The sequence below is a fragment of the Chiloscyllium plagiosum genome, unplaced genomic scaffold (assembly GCF_037043375.1).
Source record: "Chiloscyllium plagiosum isolate Xiang-an unplaced genomic scaffold, Cpla_swu_hap1 HiC_scaffold_21, whole genome shotgun sequence".
In the NCBI taxonomy this organism is placed as follows: Eukaryota; Metazoa; Chordata; class Chondrichthyes; order Orectolobiformes; family Hemiscylliidae; genus Chiloscyllium; species Chiloscyllium plagiosum.
In genome coordinates, this window is record NW_028270159.1 from 8,588,567 (window position 1) to 8,612,440 (window position 23,874).

A 23,874-nucleotide genomic window follows, 5' to 3' on the forward strand; every position below is an offset into this window, starting at 1 on the left:
AGATATTCCCACAGAGTGCTCTCAGTGAAAGAGCATCAGTGTTTTAAGTCAGACGAGGTATTTCCAAGTGAGGATAATGTGAGACTTGATGACAAATTCAATAGAACATAGGAACAGAAGTAGGCCATTGAGCCCCTCAAGCCTGTTCCACCTTTCAATGAGATCTTGGCTGATCTGTAGCTTAACTCCATATACCTACCTTGGCCCACATCCTTTAATACCTTTGCTTAACAAAAACAAATTTATGTCAGACTTAATGTTACAATGAATCCAGCATCCAGTACCATCTGTGGAAGAGAGTTCCAAATATCTTTGTGTGTAGAAGTGCTTCCTAACATCTCTCCTGAATGGTCTGGCCCTAATTCTCAGAGCATGCCCCGAGTTCTAGAATGCCCAACCAAGTTGATCTTTATCTAGCCTGTTTTTTCCTGTTAGTATCTTGAAGATGTTCATCAGATTACCTCTTAACCTTCTAAAGTCTAGGGAAGACAGACCTAATTTATATAATCTGTCCTCATGACTTAACTCCTCGAGTCCAGGTATCATTCTTGCAAACCTATATTGTACTGCCTCTATGGCCAGTATATACCACTGCTTTTATCCTCTATGCATGGAGAACATTGGGAAAAGCTGCTAATATGTATATCTAACACACACTGTATTTTTCTGTTTTAAAAGGCTGTATGCATGTCCTAACCCCTCTACATTTTCACAGCGAGTATTCCATCCAATTACAGCACAGTCTGAAATTCTTTAAAATCAAAACGTTAGCATTTGCTATTTAAAGCAAGTTTCAAAGATGACTCAGTTTATGTATTGGGCAAGTGGATATTGAGGCAGTGACAGTGATTTATTTTTACAGCAGCGTGTTTATCATAGTGAGGTTCCTTAGTGTGTGTGTGAGGGTGTGTCATCCACAGCATTCTCAAACCAGTTCAAAACATCAAGAAGAAACTTACATTTACGTTCCACCTATCACTATCATGAGTTGTTGTAAAGTGCTTTGGAACTGGTGTTGTATTTTCTGCACTGTAGTTGATGTTATAATTTGGAAACGCAGTAGCCAATTCGCACACAGGCAGTTCATTAAAACAGCAATGTGATCATGACCACGCTGGCTGGAGTTGGTTGAGAAATACATACTGAGGGCTCTTGTGGTGCAGTGGTAGTGTCCCGACCTCTGAGTCAGGGGGCTGGCTCTAAGTCCCACCTGATCCAGAGGTGTGTCATAACATCTCCAAACTGGCTGATTACAAAAAAATAAATAAATATTGAGTAGCCCCTCTTCCACGACTATGTTCCTGCCAGAATGGCCTTGGAGTGGGATCACACAGGTCCACCAGTACCTGATGCATTTCAAGGGAGGTGGGCACTGTGAGGGGTTCAGTGTGCTATCACCCCTTCCAACCACATTGAGATTTACTCCATGCAGTTCCCTCATAAACCGTTTCCTCACCACTGGGATGTCATCACATTGCTTTCACTATTGGGATATTAGAAAGACAGAGTGTTATACGGCACAGAAACTTTGCCCCAACTCATATATGCTGACCATGCTCCCAAACTAATCTAGTCCCATTTGCCCACATTTGACCCATGTCCCTTTAAAGCTCTATTCATGTACCTGCCCAAATGTCTTTTTAACGTTGTAATTCTTTTTATTGATTTGGTGATGGAGAAAAAAGTCAGGGGTGTGCAATCGCTTCTCTGGATACAAAACAAAAATAAATAAAATTGAGCAGTCAACACTATTTCCATTTTGAAAATATTAACCACAAGATCGTTCTCAATCAGCTTGAGTGGAAAAAAAGGACCTTGGTCTCATCAGAATAGAATAATGTGCAGTAGGGCATGGCTCCCTCAGCACTGATCCTTTGACAGTGCAGCACTCCCTCAACACTGACCCTCCGACAGTGCAGCACTCCCTCAGCACTCACCCTCCCACAGTGTGGCGCTCCCTCAGCACTGACCTTCTGACAGTGCCCATTCCCTCAGCGCTGACCCTCCGACAATGCCCACTCCCTCAGCACTGACCCTCCGACAGTGCCCACTCCCTCAGCACTGACCCTCCGACAGTGTGGCACTCCCTCAGCACTGACCCTCCGACAGTGCCCACTCCCTCAGCACTGACCCTCCGACAGTGCGGCACTCCCTTCGCGCTGACCCTCCGACAGTGCAGCACTTCCTCAGTACTGATCCTCCGACAGTGCAGCACTTCCTCAGCACTGATCCTCCGACAATGCGGCACTCCCTCAGCGCTGACCCTCCGACAGTGCAGCACTTCCTCAGCACTGATCCTCCGACAGTGCCCACTCCCTCAGCGCTGACCCTCCGACAGTGCCCACTCCCTCAGCGCTGACCCTCCGACAGTGCCCACTCCCTCAGCGCTGACCCTCCGACAGTGCAGCACACCCTCAGCACTGACCCTCTGACAGTGTGGCACTCCCTCAGCACTGACCCTCCGACAGTGCGGCACTCCCTCGTTTGTCCCTTTACTCAGCTATCCTTGCGAGCTGTCCTGACCTGAGCCATGTGCACGTTCTGACGATATCTGTGTGTTTTCTGCCATCCCCGGAGCGGAGTATCCTCTTGACGCTTTCTCCCACCCACCCTAGAGACCCCTGCCCACCGCTTCGAGGTGGACCTTGTTGCAGCAGCATTGCATTGAGTTGCGCTCCCAGAGCATCCCTGCAGCCGGCCTCGAACTACAGTACCCACAATGCCCTGGGAACACCGCAGCTGGGCCCGGGAGATGCCGCGAGGTCGCCGTCTCGGATTGGCTCCCCGTCCAGGTGCACGGGCGCGGCTGCCGATTGGCTGCCGGCTGCGTCGAGTCCGTTGGAGCACGTGCAGCTGTCGCGTGGCGTCGCGTGGAGGGGGGAGGGGGGAGGTCCTTTGGCTCGCGATGCTGGGCCCGTTTGAATGTGTCCAGCAGCTGCAGCCGACGCCTCCATTGTCGGAGCCTGTGCAAAGCGGAGCGCGTGCGCGAGCGCGAGAAGGGAGCAGCCATGCCCGTGCAGCGGGGCCGATCGCGCGCCAGGGAGAGGGACAACGTCCTCAACCGGCCCGAGTTCATGTCCCTGAGCCAGGCCGCGAGGGGCCCTCAGGAGGGGAGGGCTTCGCTGAGGAGGGCCGGCGGGCAGCAGCAGCCGCCGCCGCAGCAGCAGCAGCAGCAGCAGCAGCAGGCCCCGTTGGCGATCGAGGGCAGGGAGTGCCCGCCGCTGCCCGAGGAGGACTGCATGCAGCTCAACCCGTCGCTCCGGGGGATCGCCGTCAACTCGCTGATGGCCATCGACATCTGCCTGTCCAAGAGGATCGGGGTCTGCGCCAGCAGCTCCTCCGCCTGGAGCAGCGCCAGGCCCATCGTCAAACTCATCGGGGTGACCGGCCACGGGGTGCCCTGGATCGGGGGCACCGTCTTCTGTCTGACCAAGAGCAGCACAGCAGCCGGGCAGGAGGTCATCTTCAATCTTCTGTTCGGTGAGGATTAGGGGGGTGGGTGGGGTGGAGGGGGGCACTGAGGCCTCAGGTCAGGCCCAAGGCTTCCTCATGCCAAGACAACTCAACTGGTCACCACCTATAAACCAATGAAAGACACTGTCCTTGGCTGCAGACCCCCACATAGCCACTGGAGATGTTGTGGGTGGGTCTTGTGATGGTGGGGGGTGGGGGGGAAGGAGGAACATATTTGTTGGCTAAATAGGCAAAGGCATTCCTGATGAACGGGTTTTGCCCGAAACGTCGACTTTCCTGCCCCTCGGATGCTGCCTGACCTGACCTGTGCTTTTCCAGCACCACTCTGATCTAGACTCTGGTTTCCAGCATCTGCGTTCCTCGCGTTTGCCTGAATAGACGTCTTTTCCCTGGGGTGGGGGAGTCCAGAACTGGAGGGCACAGGTTTAGGGTGAGAGGGGAAAGATATAAAAGAGACCTACGGGGCAATGTTTTTCACACAGAGGGTGGTACGGGTATGGAATGAGCTGCCAGAGGAAGTGGAGGAGACTAGAACAATTACAACATTTTTAAAAGGCATCTGGATGTGTATATGAATAGGAAGGGTTTAGAGGGATATGGGCCGGGTGCTGGCAGGTGGGACTAGATTGGGTTGAGATATCTGGTTGGTGTGGACGAGTTGGACCAAAGTTGGACAGTTAAGAGCCATACAGCACGGAAACAGACCCTTCAGCCCAAGCCGAACATAATCCCAAACTAAATTAGTCACGCCAGCCCGTTCCTGACCCCTGTCCCTCCAAACTTTTCCCACGTCAGCCACATTGCTGACGGCCTGGAATCACCTTTAGGGTCAGGATGGCAGATACTGGTTCGTTATACATTACTGTTACCATAAAGGGCATTCATGAACCAGGTGGGTTTGTCTGGCAATCAACAGCAGTTTCATGGTCATCGGTAGATGCTTATATCCATATTTTTTTAAAACTTAATTCAAATTCTACAATAGGGAGTTGTTGGAGGGGATTCTGAGGGATAGGATTTATATGCATTAATTAGGGATAGTCAGCAAAACAGTCATAGAGATGTACAGCACAGAAACAGACTCTTTGGTCTAACTTGTCCATGCTGACCAGATATCCTAATCTGACCTAGTCCCATTTGGCTCATGTCCCTCTTAAACCCTTTATATTCATGTCCCCATCGAGATGCCTTTTATATGTTGTAGTTGTACCAGCATCCACCACTTCCTTTGGCAGCTGTTTCCATACACACACACACCACCCACAGTGCGATCCCTTAGGTCCCATTTAAATCTTTCTCCTATCATCTTAAATCTTTTCTCTCTAGTTTTGGACTCTCCCACCCTAGGTAGAAGACCTTGGCCATTCAGCCTAGCCAGGTCCCTCATGATTTTATAAATCTCTAAAAGGTTTATAACCTGTATAAACTCCTCAGCCTCTGATGCTCTAGGGAAAACCGCCCCAGCCTATTCAGCCTCTCCCTATAGCTGAAATCCTCCAACCCTGGCAACATCCTTGTAAATCTTTTCTGCACCCTCTCAAGTTTAACATCTTTCCTGTAGAATTGTATGTAATGTTCTAAATGTTGCCTCACCAATGACCGATACAAATATAACATGACCTCCCAACTCCTATACTCTATGTTCTGACCAATAAAGGCAAGCGTGCCAATGCCTTCTTCACCACTCTGTCAACCTGTGACTCTACTTTAAAAGAACTATCTACTTGCACCCCTAGGTCTCCATTCAGCAACACTCCCCATTAACTGGGCAAGTCCTGCCCTGGTTTGCCTTACCAAAATGACTAGGTTAGACTGAGATGTCTGGTCACTGAATGAGTTGGACTGAAGGGTGTTCTGTGCTGTGTGACTATGACAGGGTTTAAACCTGGGTCCCCTGGGCATTACAAAGATCTTTGAGGTAATAGTCTAGGAATAATGGCCTTAGGTTATCACCCATCATAGGGAACTAGCTCCATGTGAGTGCCTGTTGTTTCTCTGTATCATCAGGGTGTTTAAAAGGCCCGCAGACTTTGCATAGCAATCCTTCACAACGTCCCTCAAGCTCTTCTCCTTTGGTCTATCCTCTACAAAGACTACCTCGCTCAGCAGAGTTGACATCTTGACCACTGGAAGAGATCAAAAACTGGGGAGAGGAAAGAAAAATCGTCTGATCATACCAGACAGAAGTGTGGGACTTGTCTGGTCGTAGGGACTCAATGGACCAAATGGCCCCTTCTGTACTGTCTAATTCTATGAGGCCCTTTATCCTATCAGGTCTGCACTGCCAGAAACAACTCTAAATCTAGAGCGGTTCCACTTTCCAACACTCTGCCTACAGCCTTGGATGTTATGACACTGGTTGCTTATCCACCTACCTTTGAGAGGTTGGGAGGTTTCCCGCCTCAATCCCCTCCTCGGCAGAGGATCTCTGCCATCCTCTGGGTGAGAAATGTTCTCCTCAAATCCCTTCTCAACCTCCTACATTTCACCTAGAAATGATGGCCCCTTGTTAGCAACTGCTTCATATCCACACTGTCTAACACCCTCATAACCTTATACATCTTACATATCGCAGATGGGAGTGTGCTGTGGAGGACTGTGAGAAATACAAAAGTAGTGTTTTGATGTGGGTGTATAAACATACAAATTCTGGTGAACACAATGAGCCATGTAGCAAGATGATGGTGAATACATGGAGTATCTCAAAGATGGCTTAAGATTGGTGAGATCTGGGCACTTCACCTTTTAAGGATATAAAGACTTCAAAGATAGGAAGGAAAACAGGCAGGTGGGCTTGTTGTGCGAGTTGGGAAGATATTGGGTGGCATGGTGTCTCAGGGGTTAGCACTGCTGCCTTGGCGCCAGGGACCCAGATTCAATTACACCTTCTAGTGACTGTGCAAACTCCACACAGACATCTCCCCGTGTCTGCATGTGTTACCTCCCACAGCCCACAGATGGGCCAGTGGGCTGAGAAGTGGCAGATGGAGTTTAATTCAGATAAATGCGAGGTGCTGCATTTTGGGAAAGCAAATCTTAGCAGGACTTATACACTTAATGGTAAGGTCCTAGGGAGTGTTGCTGAACAAAGAGACCTTGGAGTGCAGGTTCATGGCTCCTTGAAAGTAGAGTCGCAGGTAGATAGGATAGTGAAGAAGGCGTTTGGTATGCTTTCCTTTATTGGTCAAGAGTATTGATTACAGGAATTGGGAGGTCATGTTACGGCTGTACAGGTTAGGCCACTGTTGGAATATTGCGTGCAATTCTGGTCTCCTTTGTATCGGAAAGATGTTGTGAAACTTGAAAGGGTTCAGAAAAGATTTACAAGGATGTTGCCAGGGTTGGAGGATCTGAGCTACAGGGAGAGGCTGAACAGGCTGGGGCTGTTTTCCCTGGAGCGTCGGAGGCTGAGGGGTGACCTTAAAGAGGTTTACAAAATTGAGGGGCATGGATAGGATAAATAGGCAAAGTCTTTTCACTGGGGTCGGGGAGTCCAAAACTAGAGGGCATAGGTTTAGGGTGAGAGGGGAAAGATATAAAAGAGACTTAAGGAGCAACGTTTTCATGCAGAGGATGGTACGTATATGGAATGAGCTGCTAGAGGATGTGGTGGAGGCTGGTACAATTGCAACATTTAAGAGGCATTTAGATGGGTATATGAATAGGAAGGCTTTGGAGGGATATGGGCCGGGTGCTGGCAGGTGGGACTAGATTGGGTTGGGATATCTGGTCAGCATAGATCAAAGGGTCTGTTTACATCTCTATGACTCCATGTGCAGATTAGGGTGGATTGGCCATGCTAAATTGCCCATAGTGTGTAGGCTAGGTGGGTTCATGATGGTAAATGTAGGGTTACAGAGGTCAGGTGAGGAAGGAGTTTCCTGTTGGAGGGTTAGTATGGACTCAGTGAGCCAAATGGCTTGCTTCGGCAGTATTGGGATTCTTTGATTGTAGAGGTGGAAAGACCTAATGGTTTGAGGGGCCAAGGACAGAGTCCATTTGATAAGAATAGAAAAGCACAAAAGAGGGGATCAGGTTCCAGGGTTCCTGGGTCAACATCCCAGAATTCCCTCCCTAAGGATATTGTGGATCTATCTACAGCAGGTGGACTGCAGCAGGTCAAGAAGGCAGCTCACCCCCCACTTTCTCAAGGGATAACTAGGGACGGGCAATAAATACTGGGACCATCCAGTGGCACCCATGTCCCATGAGCAAATAAAAGGGAACTTGGAGACATCCAAGGAGTATAGATGGGTGAGACTGGGGGGATTTTAATTACTCATATCAGTTCGGATGATATTGATGTCAAGGGAATAGAGGGGGAGGAATTTCTGAGATGTCCTCAGCAGGCCCTCCATTGTCACTGAGTTCCTAGTGTAATCGAATGGAGGTATTGCTGGGGTTGGAGTACAAGTGGAACATGTGTCGTAGAGATCTACAGCACAGAAAACAGGACCTTCAGTCCATCATGCCTGTGTCTGCCACCTAACTATTCTACCCTATTTTCCAGTACTTGACCATTGGAAACACAAGGCTAAGAACAATCATCACAAGTATGGATCAGAAATGAAGAAGATCAAGGAATAATCGACAGCCAAACTTCTAAAGGGTACTAATGTTTCAAGGGGGATGAGGAGGGACCAAACCAGGATAAAAATGGGGCCAGAAATTGGCTGGAAAAGAGCTAGGGAAACTGGCAATAGCCTGGTTCCACCAAACCATGAGGCTGTGGACAGTGACCATCTAGGAGAATCTCTTGAAATGAAATATAGAGTGTCCTTACTCAAACTACATCAGACAATGTCTGCACTATACTTTGTGAGGGGAGGTGACCAGGAAGTGACTGGTAAAGGCAGGATGTGTGAATAGATGGCGAATGTCAGAAGGTACCCCAAGAATCTTCTCCGGATTTGTAAATAGTAAGTGAGTGGTCAGAGGTCTTTCGGAGACAATAACAGTGATACATTCTTTGAGGCACAGAGCGCACAATTCAGCAAATACTTTGCATTGATGTTCAACACTGTCTCAGATGGCTGACCAGATCCTTGAGATTGACCAAGGTAGTCCTGGGGTTGAAGGTTTTAGCTGCAAGCTTTAGGTGGAGATGCTGGGACTGCTCTCCTCTGGAGCAAAGGAGAAGGAGTTGCGATTTGATAGAAGGTTCAGGATTCTGATAGACGTTAGACAGAGGAGAACTGGTTCTCTAACTTGCAGGAGCAAGGACCAGAAGATGAAGAGTTAAGGTCTTTGGGCACAGTCACCCATTATAACACTGAAGACACTTGGCCTGGGCACTGGGGAGATCTCACTTACTGTTCTTAACAATAGTGCCCGCAGAGTTTTCATATCCACTGAGGAGCACCGGCTTTGGCATCCAAAAAACACAGTCCCGCAGCGCTGCCCCTCCGACAGTACGGCGCTCCCTCAGTACACAGGGAGTTTGGATACTTGGTGCAGTTGTTCTGCTTTGTATAATTTGGCGGGAGTTGGTTCTGAACTACATAATGCTAATGTTTCAGACAGTTCGACACCATCTGTTATTTGGTGGAGCTGACAAAAAGCATGGCCAGACATTGTCTGTTGGGAATAAGATCCTAAATCCAACATGTGGTTTGATAATTTCCATCTGAGTCCTTTTTGCCGATGAATGAGGAACAAAGATTTCTAAGATCAAAATTTGCAAAACAGCCTGTGTTATTTCTGACTGTTAAACCCATTGAAGCATTGAATCGAGTCAGTGCAGAGGACCTGTCCCCACAGCCAGGAGGCTCAGGAACCACAGTGTGCAATTATAATTGGACAAGGAACTGGTGGAAAAGGAGATGAGAAACTCTTTGAAGCAATGTGTAGTTGTGATTTGGAATGTGTTGCTTGGAAGAGCGGTAAAGTAGGATTCAATAGGAATCATGCAAATAGCATGGCAGTAGGGTGGCTCAGTGATTAGCACTGCTACTTCACTACACCAGAGACCCGCGTTCGATTCCAGCCTTGGGCGACCGTCTGTGTGAAGTATGCACATTCTCCCCGTGTCTGCGTGCGTTTCTTCTGGATGCTCTAGTTTCCTCCCATAGTCTAAAGATGTGCAGACTAGGGTGAATTGGCGATGCTAAATTTCCCCATAGTGTTCCAGGGATGTGCAGGCTAGATGGGTTAGTCATGGGAAAATGCATGGTCATGGGGAAACGTTGAGAGGTAGTTCTGGTTGGGATGCTGTTTGGAGCGTTGGTGTGGACTCAATGATCTCTTTCCATGTTGAATTGATTCTATGACTGGAATTAAACATGCACGATGTGGGGAACGAGCAGCAGACTGGAGATCTTACTAACCGCCAGCACAGGATTGATGGAATGAATGACCTGTGCTGCATTTCACATGTTTAAGTTCTGTTTTTTGGAAGCGCTGATGAATTGAGGCAATGGCCTGTATTTGGACTGTGCTCACTGTCTCATGGCTTATCAACTTCCTCCTGGTCATTGAAACATCCCAGATGCAGTGAAGATTTGACAGGGTGGATGCAGAGAGGTTGCTTTTCCCTGTGGGAGAATATGACTGGGGGCATCAGTTCAGAGTAAGGGGTCGCTTCTTCAAGACAGAGATGAGGAGGAATTTCTTCGAGGGGAGTGAATCGGTGGAATTCTTTGCCATTTAGTATGATCATGGCTGATCATCCATCCAGTCCCCTGTTCCTGTACCCCCCATACCCTTTGATCTCTTTAGCCCTAAGAACTCTATCTAACTTCTTGAAAACATTCAATGTTTGTCCTCCATCATTTTCTGTGGCGAAGAATTCCACAGACTCTCCCCTCTCTGGGGGAAAGTGAGGACTGCAGATGCTGGAGATCAGAGCTGAAAATGTGTTGCTGGAAAAGCGCAGCAGGTCAGGCAGCATCCAAGGAGCAGGAGAATCGACGTTTCGGGCATGAGCCCTTCTTCAGGATGCTTCTCAAACATTGGATCAATGGACCTGAAATGTTAATGCATTGAATATAACCAGTGAGGGAATATGGGGGAAAAGGCAGGAGCCTGGAGTTGAGAATGATCAAATCAGCCATGATCTCATTGAGTGGCAGAGAGGACTCTGCTGAATGGCCTACTCCGGCACCTGGGTTCTATCGTACTACCTCTCCCAGCTGAGTGATGCTGTGTCTACATAGTGGGGGGTCAAACCTCACAGACTGTAATCTCTACTGATGTTCCTCCTCCTAATTGCCCTCCGTAATACTCCCACGACATTGTGTGCTGAATGCATATAACAATTAGTGCTGAGAGCTGTACCTTCTGGACTCTGCAGTAAACAGGTTCAGTGTAAACTGATAGGTTACGGATTGGGAGCGTCTTTTAATAAACCTGCTGTCACTGCACTAGGCTGAGGGATAGAATGGAGTAGCCCCAGGGCTGAAACCACAGCAAACACAGCAGCCACATCAAACCTAAAGTTTATAAAGTTGACATTAACTGATTCACATTTTAATTAACTCATGCTTAATTTAACCAGGTTAACATTTAATTTAACCAGTGACATTAACCCAATAAATAAAAGAGAGAATCGTGGACACAGGAGATCTGAAAAGAACAGAAACATAAATTGCTGGCGAAACTCAGCAGGTCTGGCAGCAATCTATGGAAAGAGAGGAAGAGAGAGAGTTAATATTTCAGGTTCAGTGATCCAATGTTTGAGGAGAAATGTCTTCAAGAGAGTGGGGAGCCTGTGGAATTCTCTGCCACAGAAAGTGGTGGAGGATGAAACATTGAATGTTTTCAAGAAGGAGTTAGATTTAGTTCTTAGGGCTAAAGGGATCAAAGATTATGGGGGGAAAGCGGGAACAGGGGCTTGAGTTGGATCATCAGCCATGATCATATTGAATGGCGGAGCAGGCTTGAAGGGCCGAATGACCAACTCCTGCTTCTGTTTTCTGTTTCTACTCATAGATGCAAAGCTTCCTTTTATCAATGTAGCACTTTCTCGCAACATTTTAAGGAAGACCCTTGTATAGTGGTGATACAACTGGACCTAACAACCCAGACCCAGGTTGTTAGTCTGGGTCCTAACAACCCCAGACTAATGTTCCAGGGGCATAGGTTCAAATCCAACCAGGGCAGATTCTAAAATTTGAAATTAATAAAAATCTGTAACCACTATCAATTGTTATTTTACAAAAAACCTATCTGTTTCACTAATGTCCTTTAGGGAAGGGAAATCTGTCATTTGCATCTCCATGTGACTCCAGACCCACAGCAATGTAGGTGACTCTGAGCAATCAGGGAGGGACAATAAATTCTGGCCTAGCCAGTGAACACCCACATACTGTGAATGAATGAAAAAAAACAACCATTTGAGCAGATTTTGGAGTGTGGCATTGTTAGATTGTGTAAGAAATATGGCAAGCTGAGTAAATTTAGAAAGGCAGAGGAGCTTAGGATTAATAATATCATCAAAAAGACAGTGTCTCCTGCAATTCAGCATTGCAGGGGCTGGTCTGAAGGATCTCTGGTCCTAGAGTCATTAAGTCATACAGCACAGAAACAGACCCTTTGGTCCAACTATTCCATATTCCTAAACTAAACTAGTCCTGCCTGCCTGCATTTGGCCCATTTCCCTCCAAACCTTTCCTATTCATGTACTTATCCAAATGTCTTTTAAATGTTGAAACTGTACCCACATCTACCATCGCCTCTGGAAATCATTCCACACACCAATCACCCTCTGTGTAAAAAAACATTGCCCCTCATGTCCCTTTTAAATCTTTCTCCACTCACCTTAAAAATATGCCCCTTAGTTTTGAACTCCCCTAGCCTGGGGAAAAGACCCTTGCTACTCACCTTCTATATGCCCCTCATGATTTTATAACTTCCTATAAGGTCACCCTCAACCCCGTACACTCCAGTGAAAAAAGCCAGATATGCTCAGGTCTGGGATTTGAACTCTCAAGCTTCAGATTGAGTTGTGTATGTAGCACACTAAGCTACACAATATGATTGGAGGAAGGTCAATATCTCAGCCCAAAGTCAGGTGTTAGACCTCAGCTGGAGTATTGTGTCCAGGTGTGGGTGTTAACTTAATAGGAAAGACGTGAACACATTGGAGAGAGTGCAGAAGTAGTTTATATGAATGGTCCCAGGGGATGAGAAATTTCAATGATAAGGATAGATTAGATTATAGTTTAGATTAGATTGAAAAAGCTGGGAGTGTTCTCCCTGGAGAGAAGAAGGAAGACAGGAAATCTGGTGGAGGTTTTCAAAGTCATGAGTGGGCTGGACAGACGAGATAGGGAGAAATGTTTTCCACTTGTAAAAGGATGTAAATTGAAAGTGATCTGCAAACAAAACAAGGGTAATGTGAAGAAAATATTTTTCAGTCAGTGCCTTCTACTGTGATGGAGGCAGGTTCAATTGAAACATTCAAGAGAGGCATTGGATTTGGATAGAAATTGCACAGGGGATATGGGGGAAAAGGTGCGAGGTGATGATGTTCATTTGATGAGCTGGTGCAGGTACGATAGGCTGAATGGACCCCTTCTGCGCTGTGCCACTCTGTGATTCTATGAAGTCTATGTACATGGTGAACTGATGCAGGCCTTCCCTGCTGGTCATTTTGATGGATGGTTCATTGTGTGTCATACCCAGTGATTTTGGTTTGGTGAGCTGCAGTTAGTGCTGTGCTATGCCTGACGGTTAGTGGGAAGTATACCTTTCAGAGTCATGCTGCATGTGACCTGAGGGTACGAAGGTCTCTGATTCCATCTAAGCCCAGGATCACTTGAAGCATGACACTCTGCTGAAAGCACGCTGTTATGTTATTAATATAATTGTTCAATGTTAGCCCAAACATCTATGTGTCTGAGAAATTTAATGCTTGGATGTAATAGTTAACTAGAATAAATGCTTGTTGGATTCTTCATAACCAAAATATCTACTAGTTTCTTATGTAACAAGGGTGGCCCAATGGTTAGCACAGCTGCCTCACAGTGCCAGGGACCAGGTTCAATTCCATCCTCGGGCAACTGTCTGTATGGAGTTTGCACATCCTCCCGCAGTCCAAAGATTGGATTGGTTAGGTAGATTGACCATGCTAAATTATGCTAAATTCACTCTCTACCTATGTTCACCAAGGGGAAAGTGAGGACTGGAGATCAGAGTCCAGAGTGTACTGCTGGAAAAACACAGCAGGTCAGGCAGCATCCGAGGAGCAGGAGAATCGACATTTCGGGCATAAGCCCTTCATCAGGAATGAGGCTTGTGGGTTGGGGTTGAGAGATAAATGGGAGGGGGTGGGGTTTGGAGAAAGGTAGCTAAGAAAACAATAGGTGGATGATGGTGAGGGCGAAGGTGATGGGTCAGAGGGGGGAATGATGGACAGGTCCGGAGAGCGGTACCGAGTTGGAGGCTTGGGACGGGGATAATGTTACGGGGAGGGCAAATTAGGAAGCTGTTGAAATCCACATTTATCTGTGTTCAACTATTCCTACCTCACAAACCTGCATCCTCCCTCCCCTGATTTCCCAACCCCCCCCCCCCATCTTTGCAGCTCCCCTTGCACCCACCCTCCAGCCCTGAAGAAGGGATACACCCGAACCTGACTTCCCCACCTACTGATGCTGCCCTGGCTTGCTGTGTTCTTCCAGCCTCCTGCCTGTCTACCTTGGATTCCAGCATCTGCAGTTTTGTTTTGTCTCTAATCATGCTAAATTCCCCCATAGTATCCAGGGAGGTGGGGGGGGGGGGGAAGGTGAAGCTGGGTAGCTCTTCAGAGGGTTCGGAGGGAGGTTTACACATTGAGAGCTGGAATGAGTGGGTTGTTTTGAGGAAAGGCTGGATATACTGAGTTTATTGCCACTGGAGTTTAGAGAGTGAGGGATAATTGAAGTGTGTAAGATCCTGAATGGTCTTGATGAGGTCAGAGAATCATGGAGGTCTACACAGAGTTCTTCGGCCCATTGAGGCTGTGCTGGCCTATATATTTTATTCCCAGTTTCCAGCACTTTGGCCCAGAGCCGAGTATGCTGAATGTGTTTCCCCTCAGAATTAGATTTTGGGATTAGATTTTGGAATTGGATTTACATTTTATTGTCACAAGTACTCAGATACAGGGATACAGGAGGACAGTGAAAAGTGTACAATGTCGCCATTCCTGCTGCCATTTTAGGTACAAAGGTACCTAGGTACAAAATCTCAGGTACAAAGGAGAAAAATAAGGAAATACAGTTAAAAGTTCAACATTAAAGTCTTTCTTAGATTACAGCAGAAAAGTAAAGAAATAAAGTTAGAAATTCAACATTACAATGTGAAATAACTGCACAGAGGCTAGTTTCCTGTCATCAAGTCATCCTTTACGCTGGCTGTGACCAGTCAGCTCAGAGCCAGTCCCCAGACTGAGGGGTGACCTTATAGAGGTTTATAAAATCATGAGGGGCCTGGATAGGGTAAATAGACCCGGGGTGGGTAAGTCCAGAACTAAAGGGCATGGATTTAAACTGAGAAGGGAAAGATTTAAAAGGGACCTAAGGGGCATTTTTTTTCACCCAGAGGAAGGTACGTGTATGGAATGAGCTGCCAGGGAAGTGTTGGAGGCTGGTACAGTTACAACATTTAAAAGGCATCTGGATGGGTATATGAATAGGAAGGGTTAAGAGGGATATGGGACAAGTGCTGGCAAATAGGACTAGATTAAGTTAGGATATCTGGTCAGCATGGATGAGTTGGACCAAAGGGTCTGCGTCTGAGTGGTACATCTCCAACAACGGTGAAGCAGGCCTACTTTTGCTGCTGTTTTATTTGTTCATTATCATGTCAAGCGGCCTGCTCACAATGGTTAGGTTTTAAAACATTGATCACCCTTTTCTTTGTTGGGTGTGTGAGCTGATGGAACTGTGAGTGAGTGTATCAATGAATGAGGGACTCCACTCTATCTGAGATTAAATGATTTAGAACGAAACAAGACAAAAACTGAGGAGGAGTATGTATTAACATGTGTGAATTAGAGTGAATTCACAGAAACAACAACAAACATGAGGGAAAGAAAGAAGGGAATGATAAATAGAAGAAAATCTAGAAGGACGTTTAAATATCGATATTTCCAACAACAATTTGCTACAAGGTGGAATGGAACCACACATGTTTAATTATTCACTTTCTAGGTGTGAAAGATTGATCAATGAACTTTAACAGTTATCAATAATAAAAACAGTGATTGTTGGAGAAACTCAGCATCCATGGAGAGAGAAACAGAGTTAACGTTTTGAGTTTACATGACTCTTCTTTGGAACTAATAGGAGCTGGAAAATTCTGGCTTTAATGCTTTTATTAACAAATATCGTGTCATTAATTAGACACTTCCGTTGTTAACTGTGGAAATTAACTTTTTTTCTGGAGGGTTTAATGGCCAATTAATTCACAACAGCTTGCATTTATATAGTGCCTTTAGAGTCATAGAGAGGTACAACACGGAAACAGACCCTTCAGTCAACTCGTCCTTGCCGAGCAGGTATCTCAACCTAAAATTTCCCAAGGCTCTTCACAGGAACATAATAAAACAGGAGCCAAAATGAGGGATTAGAAACATAAAGGAGAGAAGTTTTAACAATTATCTTAAAGGAAGAAAGCAAAGTAGACAGATATCTGGATGGAAATTCAGTGCTTGACCCTAAATGCACCCAATTATAGTTATGAATGGTGGATTGATGAAAACCAAAAATCCTCAAGAGGCTAGAATTGGAGAAATGTGTGTGGGCAGAGGGTTGTGGGGCTGGAGGAGATTACAGAACGGGAAATGACATGGCAGGATGGAGGGATTTGAAAACAAGGTGGTTTTCACATCAAGAGAGGATCAGAGGTGGCGTAGGAGCTCAGTGGATGTCAGCTAGTGGTATTTGGTGACACAGGGAAAAGTGTGTTGTAAAATCTGCACTGTTTCACCTGAGCATCAAGGCTGAGTCTGTTTCTGAGGTTCTCTGGAGCCTCAGTGTCTTATTGAAGGCAGTATCTGCTGACACCAGGCACCGCTACCGACTGGAAGCAAACCACCAGCAATGCCCAAAGACCTCGGATACAGGGTGTGTGTGTGTAGATTTCTGATACAAAAAACACAAAGAACTGTGGTAGCTGGAAATCAGAAATAAAAAGAGAAATTGCTGGAGAAACTCCGCAGATCTGGCAGCATCTGCAGAGAGAGAAACAGAGTTAACATTTGAAGTCCAGTGACCCTTCTTTAGAATGATGGTAGATAACAAAAGGTTAGTATATGTGATGAAGATGGGATGGGGGAAGTGGGGAGGGGTAAGTGAAAGGTGGAGACAGAGCCCAGAGAGAGAGAGAAATACACTTGGGCAGACAGAGGCCTGAGTAAAGGTCAGCCTGAGGGAATGGATTGCTGCTAATGGGGATCATTAGTAGCTGACAATGGGTTGGTTAATGGTAGCAGCCCATGTGATGATACACATTCCCTTCCCCTCCCTTGTTCACCTTCCGCAGGGATTAGTGCATCCGAAACACCCTGGTACATTCTTCCTTCACTTCCGCACCTTCTCCTGCAACCACTGAAGGTATTATACTTGTCTATTTACCTCCTCAATATCCAAGGACCCAAACATACCTTCCAGGTGAAGCAGCACTTTACCTGCAGTTCTCACAATCTAGGAGGTAAAAACAATGACTGCAGATGCTCACAATCTAGTCTACTGCACTTGCTTACTACAATGTGGTCTCCTCTACTTTGGGGAAACAAAGCATAGACTGGGTGATCACTTCACTGAACATCTACGTTCTGCCCATAAAAATGACACTGAGCTTCCAGTTGCCTGCCACGTTAACACAACACCCTGTTCCCAGCCAACATCTGTGTGTCTCAGGCTTGCTCCAGTGCTCCCGTGAAGCTCAGCACAAAGTGGAAAAACAGCACATCATTTTCTGCTTGGGAACTCTGCTGTCTCTGGACTCAATATCGAGTTCAACAATTTTAGGGCTTGTGAGATCTTCTACCATGTCCTTACCCCAACCCCACACACCAAGCCTTGTTATCACATGGGCTGCTCCCACAAACAGCTAATGGCCCCCATTAGCAGTGATCCACTTTCCTAGGATGACCTTTTACCCATCTCTTTGTCTGCCCAACTGTTTCTCTTTCTCTGGGCTCCATCACCACCTATCGTTTACCCCTCCCCACTTTCCCCACCACACCTTCAGCATTTATACCAAGCCTTTCCCAGCTACGAGTTCTGAGGAAGGGTCACCGGACCCGAAGCGTTAACTCTGATTTCTCTTCACAGATGCTGCCAGACCTGCTAAGTTTTTCCAGACTTGAATACCACGTGTATATAGAGGTCTGTTGTATATGTGTACACTTATGATATTGTGGTCTCAGAGATATCCGATATTCTTCAAAGACATTTCCAAGAACATATGTGTGTAGACTTCTGATACTGCATGTAGACAGACGTCCACTAATATGTGGTGTGTAGACTTCTGATACCACATATGCTTGGATCTCCGATAACACCTGTGTGTATAGACCACGCGTGCATGTAGACTCCAGACTGTGTGTGTGTGCTGAGAGTCACAGTGATGTTTATAAGCAATCGATTCAGCTGAAAAAGTTGGGTGTGCCTTGAAATTGTTTGCTTCATTGACCAAGTGGTTCCCTAACTTTTCAGTATTAGAGATGTGGAGGTGCTGGTGTTGGACTAGGGTGGACAAAGTCAAAAATCACATGACACCAGGTTATAGTCCAACAGGTTCGTTTGAAATCACAAGCTTTTGCAGCAACATTCTCCTGACTTCACCTGATGAAGGGGCAGCTGTTGGACTATAACCTGGTGTTGTGTGATTTTTGACTTCAGTATTAATGTGCACCGGAGTGAGACTCTGAGCAAGCAAAGACACAAACCAACAACTTCTCAAAATGCAGTAAGTGAGCGCTGGCCTTTTACTGAAGTCGGTGGTAGAATGATATGAATTGAACAGCAACCTGTGGCAGTTCAAGCTGTAGTAGGGGAGAGCTGGCTAACTGGCTTGTGCGAATTAACAGCAAACAGCACCTACACACTGTCATCTTTAAAACAGAATTGCTGCCCACGTCTTGTCGTACTGTTTGCTTGCTGATAGCAGGAGTTTGTGGAAAGAGTCAAGTTATCAGGTTCCTATTGAGAAGACTATTCAATAGGGGTACAGAGTCACGGCTGTTGTATCTGTAGAAAGCCTTCCTGCAAAACCCTTAAACAAGACAGATACCAACAAACTGAGGAAGAGCAGAGTGCCTGACAAACACAGAAAGGAAACAGGAAATGATTAATAACTGGAAAGATACAACCCCGAGCAAGCTGCAGAGAGATGGAAAACAATATATCTGTGATTCATCGTGGTTGAAGAACATTAAGATCTGCCGCCCCCTCAACTTTCCCTCAAAAAGCATCAGATGTGTCAAAGTTAGCTGTCTAATGGTTTCCATCATGGTCTGTTTGTGAAGATTCTGTGGGGCTGCAACTTGGTCGACATGGCAATCTCTTCCTGTGGTGGCTGCAGCTGCATTGAGTTCAGCCAATGGTAGAATGGTTATGGCCCAGAAAGAGACCATTCAGTCCATCGTACCTGTGCTGGCTTTCTGCAATTCCCACACCCTATCCCTTACCTGACATTTTAATTTTACTTTCCAGATAACAATCCGATTCCCCTTTTGAAAGCATCGATTTAACGTGGCTATGGGAAAGGTTTTTATTTCATTCACAGGATGAGAACATCTATTGCCCAGAGGACAGTTAACCGTCAACTACATTGCTGAGTCACATGTGGGTCAGACCAGGTAAAGTTGGTAGATTCATCCATAAATGGCATCGGTGGACAAGAAGGGCTTTTCCCATCATGGACATCATTAGATTCTTATTTCCAGATGTTTATTGAATTCAGATTCCGTCATCTGCACGACAGGATTCAAACCCATGTCCCCAGAGCATTATCTGGGTCAACAGTCCAGTCATAATACCACTAGGCCATTGACTCTGTGTGTAGGGGATGCCAACATAGGTGGGATGGAGCCCAGAGAGAGAACAATATTTGGGCAGATAAAGGAATGAGTAGAGGTCAGCCTGAGGGAATCAGTAGCTATTAATGTGGACAATGACAGTGGGTTTTGTGTGGTAGCAGCCCATGTGATGACAAGGCCTGGTATGTGGGGTTGAGCTAACAACATGGGAGATTGTGCTCAGGCCTTAAAATTATTGAACTCGATATTGAGTCCTGAAGGTTGCAGGGTCCCCAAGTGGAAAATGAGTCATGGCAATGTGACAATCAGGGACAGTGGGGGAGAGATTAGGAGTGTGGCACTGTTACAGTCTGTTACAGAATACAGATCATCTGAGGTCCCTCACCACCAACCTGTTTGTTACCCTCCCCTGCACATGATCTGGTTTCTGTTCCCTAACATTTGGGGCGGCACGGTGGCTCAGTGGTTAGCACTGCTGCCTTACAGCACTAGGGTCCCAGGTTCGATTCCAGCCTCGGGTGACTGTGTGGAGTTTATACATCCTCCCTGTGTCTGCGTGGATTTCCTCTCACAGTCCAAAGATGTGCAGGTTAGGTGAATTGGCCATGGTAAATTGCCCGTGGTGTTAGGTGCATTAGTCAGGGGTAAATGTAGGGGAATGGTCTGGGTGGGTTGTTCTTCGGAGGGTCGGTGTGGACTTGTTGGGCCGAAGGGCCTGGTTTCCACACTGTAGGGAATCTAATCTAATTTTGGTTAATTGGGTCTTCACTGTTGACCTTTCCATCCTAGCCCTTCCTGTTTGGGGAATTTCCACAGCACGTCATGTAGATGGTACATGCTGTTGCTAGAGAGCCTGAGTGATAGAGGGACTAAGCGATGAACGCGGTACATGGGGTGCCAATTAAAAGGACTGGACTGTCCTGGATGTTGTCTGGAATGTTGTTGGAGCTGCATCCATCCAGATCAGTGGGGGAGTATTCTTGACATGTACCTTGTCAGTGGATGAGACTTGGTTTGGAAAATGATGTCAAAGGAACTGTAGAGTCTTGGATTTTACAGCATAGAAAGAGGACCTTTGGCCCCTAGTGTCTGTGCCAATCATCACCTTCCTATCTACTCCGGGTCCCATTTTATAGCACTTGGGACATAGCCTCAGTGAGTTACTGCAGTACAGCAGTAGGCACTTAGATGGTATTCAGATCACTTATAAAGGGGAACAGCTTTGTTGCTGGGTTGGTAGTTAGGGAGCAGGTATAGGCCGAGCTGCGTTCTGTAGAAGAAGTATTCGGGTCTGGATTCATATATCAGCAACTAGTTTAGCATTAGATTTATATATAACCCTGGATTAGTATGGGGATCAAAGTGTTACAGGGAGAAGGCAGGAGAATGGGGTTGAGAAACATCTGCCAATGTTCAAATGATGGAGCAGACTCAATGGACTGAATGGTCTAATGCTGTTCCTATAGCTTACAGATTGTATGACCTTGATGGGCTGAATGGCCTCTACGTGCTGCTTCGAAGTTTGAATGCTGAAACAGGATGGCTGGTTAATAACTTCTTGTCACTGTGCAAAGACCTTACAGGGAGTCATTATCAGAAACACCGGCTAGTCAATCATTTATCAATAATTTATCAATTCTGAGAAGAAAAATTCTGAAAAGGCAAATGTTTTTAAAAAATATACTCCTGGGATGTGGGCATTGCTGGCTGGGGCGGCGTTGCCAATCTACCTGCATCTTGCTGTTAGTACGATGCTGACACAGTACAACAGTGAGATGGTGTGACCATCAAAACCAATGCCTCATCTGATGACCCATTTAACAACTTGCATTAATATATCTGCTTCCACCACCTGGGGACTACTCCCACTGCTTTACAATTAATGCAGCAGTTTGGAAGTGTGGCAGTCGACTGGACGTGGCATCCAATTTGTGGCAAAGCAATAACCAGCAGGTAACCTGTCACATTAACGTCAACCCAGGGTAAATATTGGCCAGAAGCGCACTCTCCCAATCTCGATAGCAACTGTGACAATTGCTGTTCACCCTCTGTTTCGGAGGGGTTGCCAGAATAATAATTATGTGGGATTTAAATATTCAAACGCCATTCTGATTTTTGAAACAAGTATTTATTAAGATAATAGGCTCAGGCTATGAGACTTGTTCTGTCTTGATACCATTGAATGTTAAAAATGGTCTGGAATGTTCCACCTCTTTATACATCCTGTAAGTGGAGCAGTGTGTGTAACCTTTGTGGGTGTCTGGGCTTTGATCTTCTGATAGTCTCGAACGTTTGCTGTTTTGAGACAGTGCAAAGGGAAATGAGTAAGCTGATCAGAAAAGCAGATTTGTAATTACCATCGGTACATCAAAGAGTTTATTAACATTGGGCTGATGTGAAGTGATTCTGGAGCCTATTGTTATATTTATGTCTGTCTGTACTAAACCTTTCCATCTTTCAGGTGCATTTCAAACCGCATTCATCGTCACCAGTGCTTATTAACACACGGAGGAGTTACACTACAGAAGGAGACCATTCAGCCCCTTGCTAAATACTAGCACCAGCTCAACAAATGAGCACTTCACCTTGAGCCAATCCCTGACCGTAACCTGGCACAGTTTTCCTTTGTAGATAATGACAGTTTTCCTGTTGAAGGACTCAATTAAATGGGCCTCTGTCTCACACACCCTGACAGCACATTCCAGAACCTTGGCCACTTGCTGGGCGAGAAAGGTTTCCATTGTATTGTCATCATTTCCTTCATCAATGATCTTAACTCTGGGCCATCTGTTTCTTGATCTTTCCACCAATGCGAATAGTTTCTCCCTCTTTGCTCTCCAATCCATCCACATCACTAAAACCTCTCGTCCTTAGAGCTATTCTCATCTGCATTCTCTCTGAGCCTTTCTGTCAATGTGTTAGAAATCCAGGTCCCTTTACAGCTGAAAGGGAACAACTCCAATATTGTTTGAGAGCAGGCAATACTCCCTTTGGACTTTACTGCACGCTTCCAGGGGGACCCTTGTGGTGCAGTGGTAGTGTCCCTATCTCTGAGTCAGGAGGCCTGGGTTCAAGTCCCACCTTTTCCAGAGGTATGTTATAACATCTCTGAACTGGTTGATTAGAAAATATCATTGAGTTCTTTTGTAAACTCAACTTATTGAAAAAGCCTCATCCCTGTGATCTTTGGGCACCTGGTGCCGATGGCATGTGGACTTGGCTAAAGTAGCATCTTAACCCTTCTACCACCCCCCACCACCTGCCTCTCTTTTACAGCTACATCCATACCCACTCTTCTTAGAGAAAGAGCACATAATGTCCACTGGTACCTTGAAGCTATATGGGACAGATGGCCAATGTTGGGCCTGTAGTACATTATCTCCCATTCAAGTACCATTCTGATTTTGCAACCCCCTGCCTTTGCTTTCCCGTCTTTAATTGTTTGATCTTTTTTGTTTCCTTTGGATTTTGCCACTTTGGCCCTATTGGCTCAGTGGTTAGCCTGCTGCCTCACAGCGCCAAGGACCCTTGATTCGATTCCACTCTCAGGCAACTGTCTGTGTGGAGTTTGCACATTCTCCCTACGTTTGCATGGGTTTCCTCCCACAGTCCCAAAGATGTGCAGGTTAGAGTGGATTTGCCATGCAAAATGTAACTTCATGGGATGGGTCTGGGTGGGATGCTGTTCGGAGTGCTGGTGTGGTCTTAATGGGCCAAACGGCGTGTCTCCATACTATAGGGATTCTATGACAGTGTTTATATTGGGTGATTGTGTTTATTTATTTAAGACGTTGCTTTATTTATTCCCCAACTGCCTGGCCCTCCTTTGTGGGAAAGTTGGGAGCCCGGGCTCCATGAAGAGGGAGTATGCAGCCTCCACTGGCACTTGCACCTTTTCATGAAAAGTGGGCACCACAGGGACATATGGATACGTTATTATCCCCCACCAGTTCCCATATTTAGTTGCCACAGTTTTCTTTGCAATTTTGGTTGAAATTACAATGCCCCGTATTAGTCAGTCTTATAAACATACGCTGAATTCTTGCCCAATGGGGGCTGGTTTCTGGACAGGGAAGGGATCCAGATGGTGGAAACTGATTTTTGTGCTAAACCTCCAATAAAGCCCTCCGTAAAATCTCAGAGGCTTTTCCTGCTTAATTTAACATTTGGAGTTGGGTGAAGTAAAGACCCATTTCAGACTGAAAGAAAACAGATTTAACAACCATTTAATTAAGATTTTAGTGGAGGTTGCAAAATGTGCCCCATGTCTGTGCACCCTCAGGTCAAATGATCTCCACCCCCAGACATCCTGGGACCATTGTGGGACACTAACAGGGTTACAATATAGTAACAGGTCACACGCACCAGGCTTGTATTCAGAATCACAGCATTGTCATGATGCAGAAGGAGGCAGTTCAGTCCATTAAGCC

At 46.2% G+C, this 23,874-nt stretch overlaps 1 protein-coding gene across 2 annotated transcripts in view; it reads left to right on the forward strand.

Annotated features, from left to right (window-relative positions):
• Window positions 1-2,898: 2,898 nt before the first annotated feature.
• The window catches only part of plpp7 (phospholipid phosphatase 7 (inactive)), a 30,911-nt gene continuing 9,935 nt past the window's right edge, over window positions 2,899-23,874 (forward strand). For both annotated transcript variants that reach the window (XM_043720552.2, XM_087998214.1), the window contains exon 1: window positions 2,899-3,480. In XM_043720552.2, the coding sequence (XP_043576487.2) occupies window positions 3,009-3,480 (472 nt within the window). In that variant the 5' untranslated portion in view covers window positions 2,899-3,008. The remainder of the gene's footprint in view (window positions 3,481-23,874) is intronic.